Genomic DNA, 12,119 nt, shown 5'->3' with positions numbered 1-12,119 from the left:
AGTCTGTCATTGTCCTCAGTGGTCGACGAAGGTGGAACGTGACATTCGGGGTGGGGAAGTTGTCGTCGAAGATGAATTGAACGTGCGTATAATCGTTTACGGCTTCCTCGCCCTCAGAGGATCCATTTTATCATGGGTCTGTCCTAGCGTCCACCTTGTTATAGCGACCGACAGAATCGCCTAACTGCGCACGCGCAGAAAAGCCCGCAACACTCCGAAATATTATCGCGGCTTCCAGAACGAAAACAAGCATGCACCCCTCAGTGTAATGACGACTACGGTTGAACGCGAATCTTCCTCGTGAAAGATTCCTTGGTTGTCGCCCAAGCTTGAACTTTGACTTGCAGACGATTTGGACATTGACTCGTTCAGCTCTAACATTGGCTTACAATCAGTTGGGACTTGCGATCGGTCCGGCTTTGACTATGACCTTTCGCCATTTTATTTCGCTCGAAGAAAGCTTCAAGTTCACCCATCGTCATCGTTATACGGAGGGGTGCACGATTTTGCTTTCAAATTTTGCACGTCCACGAAATCCTTTACAAATCCTAACTGCTTAGGTCTTGTCGGGATGTGACAATAGGATAGACGTCGGCTTCATACCGTGAGGCACCCGGCTGGGATTCCGACGACGGGAAGCGTTTTTTTCTTCTTTCACGTCACCCACGATCACAATCATCATCACCAGAGAAAGTTGCTTTTCCTGCGGTGCGTGTTGGACGCGAAATACGTCATCAGTAAGACATAGAAAGCTTCACTTAAATGACATTTGACCATTAGCTTACCAGGGCAGCAGAAGTCGAAGTCGCGATTGGCCAATCGCCCGGAATGAGTACGTGGGAATTGTGGGTGCGTACGCCGACATCGCAGCCAAGTGGGAACGGGTGAATAGGACGGACGTGAGCTTCTGACGGCTGCTGTTTCCGTCACTTACCAATCTACCTGAGCTGCTATGTTGTGGTTGTAGGTAAGTGATGAACAAGGGCATACCAAGGCAACACAAAAGTTGACAGCCAGGAACTCTGTGGTGTCAAAATGGACTGGTCATATGTTGTCATATGAATATTTATTTTCACTAGGTTCTGAAAATTTTACATTACTTCCCTCAACTTTTGTCACTTAATAAAGCACCTAGTTTTATTTCTTAATCTTCTTCCGCAGTGCTTTCTTAGTCCGACTTTGCCAATCGCCCACATTGTGAAATCGTAATTGTTATTTTGGCGGAAAACAAACAAAATTCCACGAAGGTGTACCCGGCACCACGGCCGTAGCCAGAATTTTTTTTCGGGGGAGGGGGGGAGGAGGGGGAGGGGGGCGGGGGGAGGGCGGAGATAGCCGAAGGTAGGAGTTTTGCCGAAAGGAATATTAAGCCGCGCTTACGCTCTGCCTGGAACAAAATTCGGAGGGGGCTCGAACCCCCCAACGTCACTACTCGGGACACATGTTTTTTCCGCGAATGGCAAGGAATACGAGGCCAACGATGACAAGACAGAAAAATATATTGTGTCTCGTTATGCACCCTGGCTTGCCTCCTCCGGAGCGTGACTCCTCTATCATGGACACATGGGAATTATTTAATCGGCTGTGAGCTTCAAATGGTTGCGGCCATGCTCACTTGCCAACCCACCTGACTGGGTTTGTTGGAACGCAGTTTCAGCCAATGCATATTGAGGGGTTTCGGTTGCATGCGGGCAAAGGGAATTTTTCGGACAGTGTCTTGTTACGGCGATCTTAGCACATCGATTTCAAAGCGAAGCTTTCAGCCTCTTGCTGATTAGGTCTGTACGCAAAACCGTAGAGCAGGAAAGCCAACATTCTCTACGGATGAGGATGATCGCGGAAGAAGTGTAAGAAAATGAACATGCTTCGAAGATTGGTGAAAGCTCCGTTAGGACCCTCGGGTAAAGGTTGATATGCAGCAGCAGAAGGAGGTGATGCAGTAAATCACTGAGAATTCTGGTTATATTTGGTCAAATTACGTCACGTTTACGTTAGTTTTCGGTTGCATTAAGGTTAATTTTCGGTTGTGTTTATGTTGGTAAGGTTAGGTTAAGTTAGGTTGGCCTTAGCCACTGAGCACCGCGATGGGTTGAAGTTGCTTTTGTTTAGGTTGCAACGTCAAGTTGTTGATGCGATAGAACGACCTGCAGACAGACTCTCCCCCTACACGTCGTTTAAGTTTGTCATCATCATTATTGCCGTTGTCATCGCAGCCATCCCCTTATGTCCAGACGCTCCTATCATCCGCCACAAACCGTGGTGGATCAGTTGCTAGGGCATTGTGCTGCTGAGCCCAGGGATGCTCGTTCTTTTCCCGGCTGCGGCGGGCGCTTCTCTAATCTAAGCGAAAAGTCAAAACGCCGTGTGTTCGAGATTTCGGCGGCGGTTTAAGATCTCCAAGAGGTCAAATTAATCCGGAGCACTCCACTATGGCGTGCCTAATTGCGCGTGTACCATCCGGTCATCAATCCCCATCATTAATCCGGTCATTAATCTAATCCACCCTATCCTGCCCTTCAAAACCGATGATGATGATGATGATTTCTATTGGTTTCCCCTTTGTATCGGTGTTATGACATGTCATCTTACCAAAAAGGACTAATATACCTATGTATTACACTCTTGGTTCAATACTAGCGCTGCTTAGGGCAGGCACAAACAGCTTATTAGGCACAAAATACTTTTTCCCCCTGTTACAGGTGGTAACTGTCTTAGGCAATATTCCCCTCTCTGCTTTTCATCCACCAGCATTCTAATCTTCTTTTCGTCCCCTCGACAGCCTTGAAGTTAACTTCCTCTGCGGTACCCTTAAATCCTAGCGCTTCTGGAAGCCCAATATTCCCTTCATGTAGATTTGGATGGATACCCTCACATTCTAACACTATGTGCCGCATAGTTTCTGTTTCTTTTCCGCAGACGACACATACCCCATCATTTTGTGAATACTTCCCCACAAAACTCTTAGTTCGCAGGCAACCTGCTCTAGCCTCAAAAAGCAAAGCGCTGCCCTGTGAATTATCGTAGAAATTTTCCTTTCTGATGCTCAATTTCTCGGCCCTGTACATCTCTAACGACGTTTTATCTTCCATTTTTTCCCTCCATTTATTTGTTTCAATCTGCCTTGCCTCTTTTTTCGTTACCTTGGCTGTTTTAGATTCTGCACTGTTCTTTCCGTATTTCATCGTTAGCCTTCTAGTCTTTCTTAACCACTGCGTGTCCACGCTTTTAAAGTATAGGTACCTAAAAACCTTAGCTGCCCATCGTCGTTGATCCATTGCTCTCAACCTCATTTCAAAGCATATTTTACTCTGTGCTTCTCTAACTTCAAACGACGCCCAGCCCATATCTCCCTGAACTGCTTCGTTAGTTGTTTTTCCATGCGCGCCTAAGGCCAAACGTCCTACCGTTCTCTGGTTTACTTCAAGGCCTGATAGAACTTCTGATTTTAAGCAGAGTACAGCATTCGCAAACGTGAGACCCGGAACCATTACTCCTTTCCACATTCCTCTTACTACTTCATATTTGTTATACCCCCACAGCACTCTATGCTTCATTATAGCTGCATTTCGCTTTCCTTTAAGTTGCTCCTCGTGAGTTCTTAAGTAGTTATCCCCTTCGTTTATCCACACTCCCAAATATTTATATTCCTTCACTCTGGGTAATTCGCCTTGCTGGATAGGCACTACCTCAGTGGTAGCATCATTGAAAACCATTATACCTGATTTTTCTGCACTAAAATTTAATCCGAGGTCGGTGGCTTCCTGACCGCTAATACTTATTAGCCGTTGCATATCGGCTAATAAGCATCGGCTAATAAGTATCGGCTAATAACCAATATTTTCTCTCTAGTTTTTTTTTTTAATTATCCCCGACCAAGCTTCCTGCTTTGAAGCAGATTTCTTAGGGTTCACTCGTACTTTTCGCATGGCCGGCTTAGCTCCGTGTTCTTTTCCGTGAGCCAGCAAGGACCGCTATGTCACACGAGTTTTCCCTAATTCGGAAAGTTTTTTTATGTATTTGTTACCCAAGTCCTTCCTTTCCGTGCGTTCTGAGCTGACTCCGGTTATCTGGTGGTTTCCTAAACTGCAAGTTTCCGCTCATTAGTTGGCACCAGATATATCCCCCTCGGTACTAATTCTGCACCCAATATCTTTTGGAGTAGGCGTTCAGGAGTTCACAAGTGTGTTTTCTTGGGCGAGTATGTAATCTATAACACAGCGCTGGGGTGGGGCGAAGACACACGAAGATGACTATACTATCATCTTGCTGTGTCTTCGTCCCCCCCCCCCCCCCCCCCACGCCCGCTTTTTTTGAATAGCTTGTAATCATAGTTTCCGCACTCCCTTAAACAAGACTGGGAACAGTTGAAACGCGAAAAACGGAAAGCGACGTAAACTTTATTGGAGCAAACTGCTCACGGTGTACAAGCTTCCGAACCCATGAAGTAAGACAACGGACAACCCAAAAATTACCCACGAACACGTTTTCAGTCCCACAAAGTAACGTACAAATTTTTAAGCCCCCAAAGTAAACAACGAACAAGTTTCCAAACCTTCAAACAAGAAAGAAAGAACGGGAAAGATTAAACACCCATAAAGCAAACCACGGAGAAGTTTTCAGACTCAAAGTAGACCACACTCAAGTCACCACAGTGCAGCAGGCCCTACTCACTGAATGAAGCCCAAAAACAGCGTTTGCGACAATCGAAGGCCTCCGCGCAGTTCATAAGTGCCAAAAGTTTGCCGTCTTCTCCTCGCGGTGCAAAGGCTGACTCGTGCTGAAGGAGGAGCTCTCGTCCATGAACCAGTTCGATCCGGCCGCAGAAAATGCAGTGTCCTTCTTAGTCAAGCGGCAGCTGCTCGTAATCCGAAGGCATGGCCTCTGGCGACCCCGTCCTCTCACGGTCACTTCCAGAAGGAATGTCGTCCTGGTTGTTCCCTCCCGCTGACGTGGAAGCATGGGCGGCTCCTTGTCCATCGACCTCATCGCCATTGAGAACCTGTCCCAAGAACTCCATGACGGCTGAGCTGGGGCCACCATGGTTTGACGGCTGGTGATGGTGGTGGTAGGGGTAACGGATAGACGGGCGCCTCTGGGGCTGGTTCGGCTGGTCCTGTGGAGGGCGCAGGGCGCCTGTGTTGATCGGCTGTCCACTCCCAGTCAAGGTGAGAAGAGATGAAACCGCGTTGCACCGGCGCATCCTGCTGTGGACGTTCGAGTTTCCGTCATTTCCTGTAAACATATAAAAAAAAACCGTGAGAAAACCTTGAGCTTAGAGAGCGATGTACTTTATTTTCCGCCGAACGTAATTTATGACTGAGCAAGTAGCGGAACGACTATGTGGCAAGCTAAAGCCTTCTATTGGTGAAGTATTGACATTTCAAAAGCTGTAGACATTTAGTTAGTAGATGGCGTAGCTGGTGGGGCTAATGGTTTTTTTGAAATAGTCGCAAAATTTTGCAAGGGTATCAAGGGAATTCGAACTTTTTTATCCAGAGACTCCACTTGTGAATTTCTAGTCGAAATACCGATTAGTCAACCGGAAATAGAAAAACTTGTCAAGCAACATTTTGACAAACGTTTTGCGTTTTAAAACCTGTCACAAACAACTTAGGAGCACCGACATGTGGGCAAGTTGGTATGGAGACATGCTAAATAAAAGCGCAGAAAAACGCGGGACAAAGTGAAGAACTACACAGGACAACTTTCTGCTCTAGACGAAAGAAATTACTGTACGCAATTTACTGGCTTCCTTTGCGCAAGTAACGTTCTCCTGGTACATATGCCCTCAATGTTTAATGTGTGGTGACTTAACATATTGATCCAACCAAGACGCATCAACATCACTTCCTAAAAAAAATTAAATAATTTTTTATATAATTTGTTTCGGGATACCTTCCATAAAACATGACTTCATGCCGTTTTTCGAAGCCATATTGCCTCCGTAGACGGCCAGGTATTTACAGCACCCAGGAATTGTGTAAATGTTACAGCTGCACTGGGAACTAAACTAGGACAATTAAATGAAACTCAGCCTCATGATGGATTTGTCTTCGCGGACAATTCTAGGGCGATATTTCCTATATACCTATAATAAACAAGCACTTACAAAGCAGTTTACAATACCTCTGTGGAGAGCAGGTGCGGTTGGTGGTTCATGAGGTCAGATAGAAACACTAAACTTTGGCCAGGACATAGTGCAAATGAAAAAATTACACCATCTTCCCGTAGGTGAACCCTGAGTAGTATGCGAAGCAGCCATGGGGTCGACTGAAGTTTCCATTAGTTTTCAGTTCGTCGTTTCCGTTGACGTTCAGCTTCGCGTGCCTTTGTTGCATCAGTAGCTTCTTGACGTAGTTTGAATGAGTGAATGACATAAGGCGCGTTCGTAGCACATGCTTCCGCCTCAGTTTGTAGTGCAGTGAGAAGAGCGCCACGTACCTCCCGTTGCGGCCAGAGACTCGTGGGATCGAAACCGGGCGCCGCCCAACTATTTCTTTTTACAGTGGACTGCGCTGACGTCAGCCCAAACGCTGACGGGGCTGAAGAGACGCGCATGCGCAGTAGAGTGCGGACGGCGGACCACAAGGGAGGGAGGGACCCAGCTCCGAGCATGAAATGCTCCGCATATAAAAGGACTTCTACCTCAAGCTGAGTGTTTTGTTTATTCTTTACTCTTTATTCAACTTCAGTGCCCGAAGGCGTTATAGCCGGGGGGTTACAGGTACAAAAAAAGAAGCTGTCATTCACAGCAGACACTTCTACATTTGAGAGCCCATTCCACTCATGTAGCGTTATAACAAAAGATGAATTGACAAAAATAACAGTCCTGGAGCGGCATTCCCTGAGTTTAAAGGAATGATCAATTTGACAAATATGGCATCAGTAAATACCTATCAATGCTAATTCCAGTTTTATTATTATGCAATAAATATAGAAGTTATTATCGCAATTTTCTTCGAAGCGACGAAAGCAGCTTCAATTTCAATTCTTGGAGGCGAAAAGCGAAAACGCCCGTGTGTACGAGATTTCGGCGCACGTTAAAGATCCCCAGGTGGTCAAAATTAATCCGGAGCCCTCCATACGGCGCGCCTCATCGCCTGCGTTGCGTCGGCGCGTTAAACCCTACAATAAATCAATCAAATCAATTCAATTCTTGTTTCATAGCGGTACAACTTTCCGCCATTCACAGCGTCACAGGAAGAAATAAGCCGCACTGTTCTGTATTTTTTCTATCTCATCACTGAGAAATACCTGCGCCGGATCCCGGACTGCACATGCGTATAGCAAGACTGGTCGTACCCACGTCAAATAAGCGTATTCTTTAAGTAACTGATGCGAACATCGTAAGTTACGCTGATTAAATTTTAACCCTCGTCACTTTCTCGGCAACATAATCCACAAGTACAATCCATGAAGGGTCAGCGGAAAGAAAACCCCTAAGTATTTGTAAGTTGTCTTCGTGGTAACTGGTACACCATTTACACAATATTTATACTCTGTCTTCTTTTTCTTCTTGGAATAACAAAGGCTTACGCACTTATTAAAATTCAAAGACATTCTCCACGTTGTACACCAGTCATGAATACGCACCAAGTCGTTTTGAAGTTGGGAGTCATCCTGCTCACTCGTAATTTTTCCGTACACTATACAATCATCGGAAAAAAGCCGAATAGATAAAATACCAACAGAAATATACTTGATATCAATACTAAACAAGGGGCCCAAAACAGAGCCCTGTGGTACACCTGATGTCGCGTCAACATAACTGGATGCTTTTCCATTCAAAAGAACGCACTGACGACGATAATGTCAATATTTCCGATTGAGATTATCACATTTTCATCTGTATTAAAGCACTTAAGTTTTTGTAAAAGGTGAACATGTGAAACGAAATCAAAAGCTTTTTTTTTTCGGAAATCAAGAAAACTTCAGTCACTCTGCCCACTTTCACCGATACTAGGTGATAAATCGGGATAAAACTCAATGAGCTGCGTGGTACAGGATAGTCCTTTACGGAATCCATGCTGATGGTCTATTAACAATTTGTACTTTGTTATGTGTCGCATTATTTTCTTGTGCAAGATATGCTCAAACACTTTGCAGGTAATTGATGTTAACGAAATTGGTCTATAGTTGACAGCATCCTCTTTGGACCCACATTTGTGGAGCGGTACAACCTGCGCCATCTTCTGTCATCTGGTAAGACAGCAGTAGATAAAGACTTCGAGTATACTAAGCAAAGATACATGAAAATAGGGTAAGCATAACGTTTGTAAATACGCAAAGAAATGCCGTTAGCGCCGTTTGCTTTCGTTTCATCGAGATTACTTAGACAGGCTTGTATGACGTTCACGCTAAGCTCACTGCATTAGGGTACGGGATATGCAAAGCAACATTACAATGTTCGTCAGTCTTTGGCGAGAACACAGAACGAAAATATTCATTGCGCAAGTTCATTATCTACATCTTCCGAGAGCACTTTATTGTACAATGGATTTTATTAATACCGGTAGTGCCCAACCCACACTGTATTACACCACCAAAACATTTCGTATGGAAGATACGAAAGATGGAATTAGTCGAGAACTCACGGCGTCCCCTGAGTGGTGGCGGCCCGTTGTCGTCCTCGTTGTTGCGGTCGCTCATGTCGCTCTCGTTGGTGGAGTGCATGTTGTAAGACTGGATCAGCGGCATCAAGGAGCTCCCTGCGGCATCCCAATCAGCATCCCCCAGAAAGGGCAGAGCGTTCCGTGCCGTGGTCCTGACGAAGCGTTGGGGAGCCTGGTGCGTCTCCCGCCTCGAGGCCGGTGGCGGCTGCGGCGGGGACACGTCTCGGGAGCTGCCGCCCCCCTCCAGCACAGCCCAGGCGTGCTCCACCTACGCGGGTAATGCGGTGCAAAAGGTCATTTGTAACTTGAAACCGCAGTTGAAGCAACTTGTAGCCTTCTTGACCTCAAAGCCATAGTTTTTTTTTCTTTTTTGAAAACACTCTCCAACGACCCCTATCAACGCTTTCACTCTTTCCTTCGCGTCTGGAATCACTGCGAAAGCCTTAGTCATAGGAAGCACGGAGCGAAACTCCGTGGTCTGCTCGCCACAGAAGATACGCTTTTCATTTCTGCTTTGCTTTTGTGGCATTCTTTATAAAGTCGCTATCGAATATGCTCACTGCTACAACTAAAATAAAGACGGCCAATAGCGCCGACATCGCTGTAACGACGTAATTCCATAGCTAGAAGAACGTTGGGAGGGAAAGAAAGAAGAATGTTTTGGGCATGTTTCTAATTATCTGATGGGCGTAGTAAGTAATTTTGTTTGAGGTGCTTTGCGATCCCTAATCTAAGTACCGGATCATCATCATCATCATCATCACCAGCCCATGTACGCCCACTGCAGGGCAAAGGCCTCTCCCATTATTCTCCAATTACCTCGGTCCTGTGCCAATTGTGACCAATTTATCCCCGCAAACTTCTTGATCTCATCTGCCCATCTAACTTTCGGCCGCCCCCTGAAACGCTTGCCTTCTCTAGGGATCCACTCTGTTACCCGTACCGGATATGTTGGGTGAATACGTTCGGCAAGAATTTAAGATTTCGAAAAAATGTTGAACAAAGTGCTTCAGGCTTTCTTTAAAGCGAAGCTTTTTTGGCTGCTTGGCCAGGTTTTGAACGGTCTCCTGCTTCTGCTGCTGCTCCGTGGCCAGGTGCGCCGTTGAGTTACTTGTGCAAAGCGACACGCGGGATGGGGGGCCAGGGGGGGGGTGCGAAGCTGCATAAGGGTGGCCTCTTCGGGCCACTCGTGATGGAGTCGGAAGGAGAATCGACTTGAAGGGGGCACGCCAGGGGAAGCCCTAGTTCCTGAGTGCGTAAAGTTATTGGCCTTCGAGCTGGTGACCTCTTCGACAGGGATCAAAACCCACGAGGGCTTCCGCTTTTGCACCTATCGGCAAAAGTGAAATGGAGGCGAAAAACAAAAAACTGCAGTGTGTCGAGAATTTTTGGCGCATGTTAAAGATTAAAAGGTCAAAGATGAAAATTATTCCAGATCCTTGCTGCATGGTGCGCCTAATATCCCGCTCTCACTTCGCCGCGTATGCAATTTTTCTATGGGCAAAACAGCGGTAACGGCCCAAAATAAAACATACTCACCTATGCTACCTGCAGTAATGCCTCGGCAACTTAACCACAGCGACGACTAGCTTCACGGGTTGAACACGGAATCAAGAAATTCAGTTCAGAGTTACCGTAAGGATATATGGGAAAATGTAGAATCGAATTTCTTGAACATCACCAGATATAAGAGCAGAGGACAAAACGAGAAGGCACAAAGACAGGACCGCCCGGCTTCGCTTCTTATCGTGCGCTCTTTTCGCTAGTTCCACTTTAAAGGGGCCATGAATAAAAACTACGAGTTTGGCTCATTGAAAAGGCTGCAGGGTGATTTGTCCCTATACATGATACCGATGCCATTGCAAGATTTGAACGCTCCGCAACCATTTTCCAGCAATTTCTCGATGACAGGAAAGAATCTTGTTTGTGCGATTAACGGTCGCCCTCCTAATCCACTGGCAAGAAACATGGCTGGGAGATACGTGCAGTTAACGCCGTTATACCTGTGCATTCCGGCCCATGTTGCGTCACTCGTATATACACACCACACGTCACTGCACACGCGAAGTTTTCAAGTTTCTCAAAATTCCTCGCGTATTTCGAATTACAAACGCTTTTGGGGCCTGAAATGGAGCTGAGTGGGCAACCAGACTCTAGTTGTTTTGAAAAGACCACAGCTGTATTCTGTCTTCCGGATAGATAGGAAGACGACAGTCTATGCGCGCTCACCTTGCGGCGCTCCTTCTCCAGGGCCAGTTGCAGGTGCAGGTTCTCGTCCTGCTGGGTCATCAGGCTGTTCTTGATGTTGCGCCGCTGCACCTCCAGGGCGGTCAGCTCCTCGTCCAGCTCGGTGAAGCGGTCGTAGAGCGCGAGGATCCTGTCGGCCCGTTCCGCGTGCGGCGCCTCCTTGGCCGCCTTGCTGCTGGTGCCAGGGGCGGCCGACGAGCCTCCTGCGGCGCCGTCCGAGCCGAGAAGCTCCTGCTGCCGCACCAACTGCCACAGCTTCTCCAGGGTGTCCATCTCGCGAACAGGGCTGCGCGCACGGAATATAAGCCGAGGCCGAGTTCGAACCAAAAAGGAAAGCGCTGACCGGGCGCGTGAGTGAGTGAATGAGTGAGGGAGTTAGTGAGCGAGTTAGTGAGTAAGTGGGTGAGTGAGAGTGAGTGAGTGAGGGGATTAGTGAGTGAGTTACTGAGTGAGTGAGTGAGTCAGACGATGACTGAGTGAGCGTGTGAATGAGTGAGTGAGCAACCGAGCGATCAATCATGAGAGCGAATGAGTGGGTGAGTGAGAATTAGAGCAAATGCGTGAATGGAAACATGCTGGCTCCAGGATTTTTCCACCTGGAATGGGTGCCGGTAACTGAGCATGAAGTCGGCCCAATGAGTCCCGTCTCCACTAACCTGAAACCTGTGGAGGGGCCAAGCCTGCAGTGTATAAGTATATTCAAAGATTGCAAGTCTCTCCTTTGCCACTTCGCGCGCTGGTTCACTCGATGTCCCAATTACAAAGACGAGGGTGCAGTGAAATTCAAAATGGAGAAGTTAAACCGAGTACGGTGCAAAATAGAAGCAAGCAAGCATGCGCCGACAAAAATTGAGTGTCCCGGCGTTTTAGTACCGCGGCCACATGAGAGTACGACGAACAACGACGACGGTGTCATAAGACGCTGAGAACCCGAGCTCCTTTCGTGCTTCGCCACTAAAATTTCTCAAAGTTCCCGGACTGCTGTTAATTCCGGTCTCATCCCATGTCCCCCTCCCCCCAAACGTCGTAGTGTATCGGCCAGGCCTTCACTTCAAGAAGAAGCCGCAGGTGCACGGGCTTCACAAAAACAGCTAAAATGCACGCCTTGCGCTGCTATACCACCACAGATTCTATTTGTTACTCTGATCGCATGTTGCGCGTCAACGTTCGGCCAATTCCCACATTCGGTCGCGCTGATTGGTCGGTGTGCGGCTTTCTGGTGTAGCCCACCTAGGGCAATTTTGCAATGTTGGTCGGGAC

The 12,119-nt window shown here is 47.1% G+C and overlaps 1 protein-coding gene across 1 annotated transcript; it reads right to left on the bottom strand.

Moving 5' to 3' along the window:
* Positions 1-4,812: 4,812 nt before the first annotated feature.
* LOC144141465 (uncharacterized) lies at positions 4,813-11,141 on the bottom strand. Its single transcript, XM_077673020.1, has 3 exons — positions 10,842-11,141; positions 8,595-8,880; positions 4,813-5,232 (listed from the first exon to the last, which is right to left on the bottom strand). Exons 1-3 carry the CDS (start codon positions 11,130-11,132, stop codon positions 4,841-4,843), a joined length of 969 nt encoding a protein of 322 aa, XP_077529146.1. The 5' UTR covers positions 11,133-11,141; the 3' UTR covers positions 4,813-4,840.
* Positions 11,142-12,119: the final 978 nt, after the last annotated feature.

Source organism: Haemaphysalis longicornis, unplaced genomic scaffold, assembly GCF_048455015.1.
Source record: "Haemaphysalis longicornis isolate Haplotype H1 unplaced genomic scaffold, Haemaphysalis longicornis Haplotype H1 scaffold_6, whole genome shotgun sequence".
Taxonomy (NCBI): Eukaryota; Metazoa; Arthropoda; class Arachnida; order Ixodida; family Ixodidae; genus Haemaphysalis; species Haemaphysalis longicornis.
The sequence above is the reverse complement of the archived record's forward strand: the minus strand, read 5'-3'. Positions and strand labels throughout refer to the sequence as shown.